The 2,053-nt window shown below is 64.3% G+C and overlaps 1 protein-coding gene across 1 annotated transcript; it reads right to left on the minus strand.

The window, feature by feature from the left end:
* Positions 1 to 11: 11 nt before the first annotated feature.
* Positions 12 to 1,987, minus strand: SOX11 (SRY-box transcription factor 11). The gene has a single exon (XM_007469239.1). It carries the CDS (start codon positions 1,916 to 1,918, stop codon positions 566 to 568), a length of 1,353 nt encoding a protein of 450 aa, XP_007469301.1. The 5' UTR covers positions 1,919 to 1,987; the 3' UTR covers positions 12 to 565.
* Positions 1,988 to 2,053: the final 66 nt, after the last annotated feature.

A 2,053-nucleotide genomic window follows, 5' to 3' on the forward strand; every position in this document is an offset into this window, starting at 1 on the left:
TTAAATTCTCTTAAGGAAAAAAAAAAAAAAAAAATTCTCCACCCAACTCCCTAGCGTTAACAGTCGCGCTGCCAAAGGGTCCTCCGCAGGCGTCTTCCAGACTTCAAAGCCCGACCAGCTTCACACAGCGCCTTCCGGAGCGGGTCCTCCCTCCCCTCCCCCGCCCCGCCCCTCCGCCTTTGTTGCAATCGCGAATTTCAGAAAAAAAGAAATAGTAATTACAAAAACACATTTGAGGGGGAAAAAATCACAACTCCAGACTAGGTATGCAACTACCTTGAGACACGATCAAGGAAGGGAGGGGGGACAAAAAAAAGGACAGGAAAAATGTTTCAAAACTACTCATTTCACTTTAACTCCACCAAAATTTTCATCATCTTTTCCAATTTCTTTGTGTCACGACATCATATCAATACCAGCATCTTCTTCTCTCCCCTCCACCCTACCGCCACCACCATCGACACCTCCTCCCCCCCCGCCCTCCTCCTCACGACCACCACGACCTCCTCCCAAGGAACCCTGCTCTGCACCCGCCGAGAGAAAGAGCGAGAAGCGGGCGCCCCTCTCAATACGTGAACACCAGGTCGGAGAAGTTCGCCTCCAGCCAGTCCCCCGCGATCATCTCGCTCAGCTCGGGCGTGCAGTAATCGGGGAACTCGAAGTGGGAGCCCAGGCTGCCCTCGCTGAACGAATCCAAATCCTTATCCACCAGAGACAGGGACAGGTTCCCGGCCGCCGCGCCGCCCCCCAGCTGCTGCTCGCTGGCGCTGTGCGCGCTCTGGGAGAAATTCAAGCTCAGGTCGAACATCAGGTCGTCGGCGTCCTCGCCGCCGCTGCTGCTGCTGCTGCTGCCGCTGCTGCTACTGGACGAGGAGGACGAGGACGAGGAGGTGGAGACGGAGCGCGAGGACGCGGGCGACAGCGCGGGCTGCGCCAGCGGCGGCGGGTGCTGCTTGGTGATGTTCTTGAAGCTGTAGTAGAGGCGGCTGCCGCCCCCGGCGCCCGCGGTAGCGCCGGCCCGCACCTCGTCGTAGAGGCTCGCGCCCTCGGGGGACTCGGCCGCGCTACTCAGCGTGGGGCTGGCGGGCACTTTGGCGACGTTGTAGCGTCTCAGCAGCTGCGGCGGCTGCTGCCCGGGCGGCTGCAGGAGCTGCGGGTGCGGCGGCTCCTCGTCCTCGTCGTCCGCCTCCTGCTTGATCCGCAGCTGCAGCTCGTCGTCGTCCTCGTCGTCCTCGTCATCCTCGTCCAGGAACACGCACTTGACCGTCTTGCCCGCGCCGCCGCCGCCCGCGCCGCTCCCGCGCAGGCTGCCGAGCACGTAGTCGTCGCCCGCGCCGCCGTAGTCCCCGGGCTGGGCTGCCTTGCCCGCGCCGGCCTTGGCGCCGCCGGCCGCGGGGGCCGTAGGGGCCTTGAGCTTGCCGCATTTCTTGCTCGAGCCCTTGGAGGTCTTGGCGCCGCCCGCGCCGCCGCCCGCGCCGCCGCCGCCGCCCGCCGCGCTCTTCTCGGGGCTCTGGCTGGCGCTGGGCTTGGCCGAGGGGTCCATTTTGGGCTTTTTCCGGGGCCGGTACTTGTAGTCGGGGTAGTCGGCCATGTGCTTGAGCCGCAGCCGCTCCGCCTCCCGGATGAACGGGATCTTCTCGCTGTCTTTCAGCATTTTCCACCGCTTCCCCAGCCTCTTGGAGATCTCGGCGTTATGCATGTCCGGAGACTGCTCCATGATCTTCCTGCGCTCGATCTTGGACCACACCATGAACGCGTTCATCGGCCTCTTGATGTGGCCCGACGCCGTTTTGCACCAGTCCGGGTCGCTCTCGTCCAGGGCCACCGGGCTGCAAGCCATGAATTCGCCCTCCTCCGTGTCCAGCGCCTCCCGGGGCAGGTTGCTCTCCGCTTCCAAGCTCTCGGCCTGCTGCACCATGATCCGCTGCGGGGCTGGGCGCTCCAACCCGGGCCGCTCGGTCTCGTGCGGAGCTCCCCCTCCCCCTCTCGCCCCTCCACCTTCTCGGGCAAGTTGCAAAGTCCTCGGCACCCCGCGTCCGCGGCTCCCCCCCTC

The sequence above is a fragment of the Lipotes vexillifer genome, unplaced genomic scaffold (assembly GCF_000442215.2).
Source record: "Lipotes vexillifer unplaced genomic scaffold, Lipotes_vexillifer_v1.1 scaffold356, whole genome shotgun sequence".
Taxonomy (NCBI): Eukaryota; Metazoa; Chordata; class Mammalia; order Artiodactyla; family Lipotidae; genus Lipotes; species Lipotes vexillifer.

What these genes read in the sequence shown, in the direction of transcription:
- SOX11 (XM_007469239.1), bottom strand. Translation starts at nt 1,918, where the DNA reads ATGGTGCAGCAGGCCGAGAGCTTGGAAGCGGAGAGCAACCTGCCCCGG.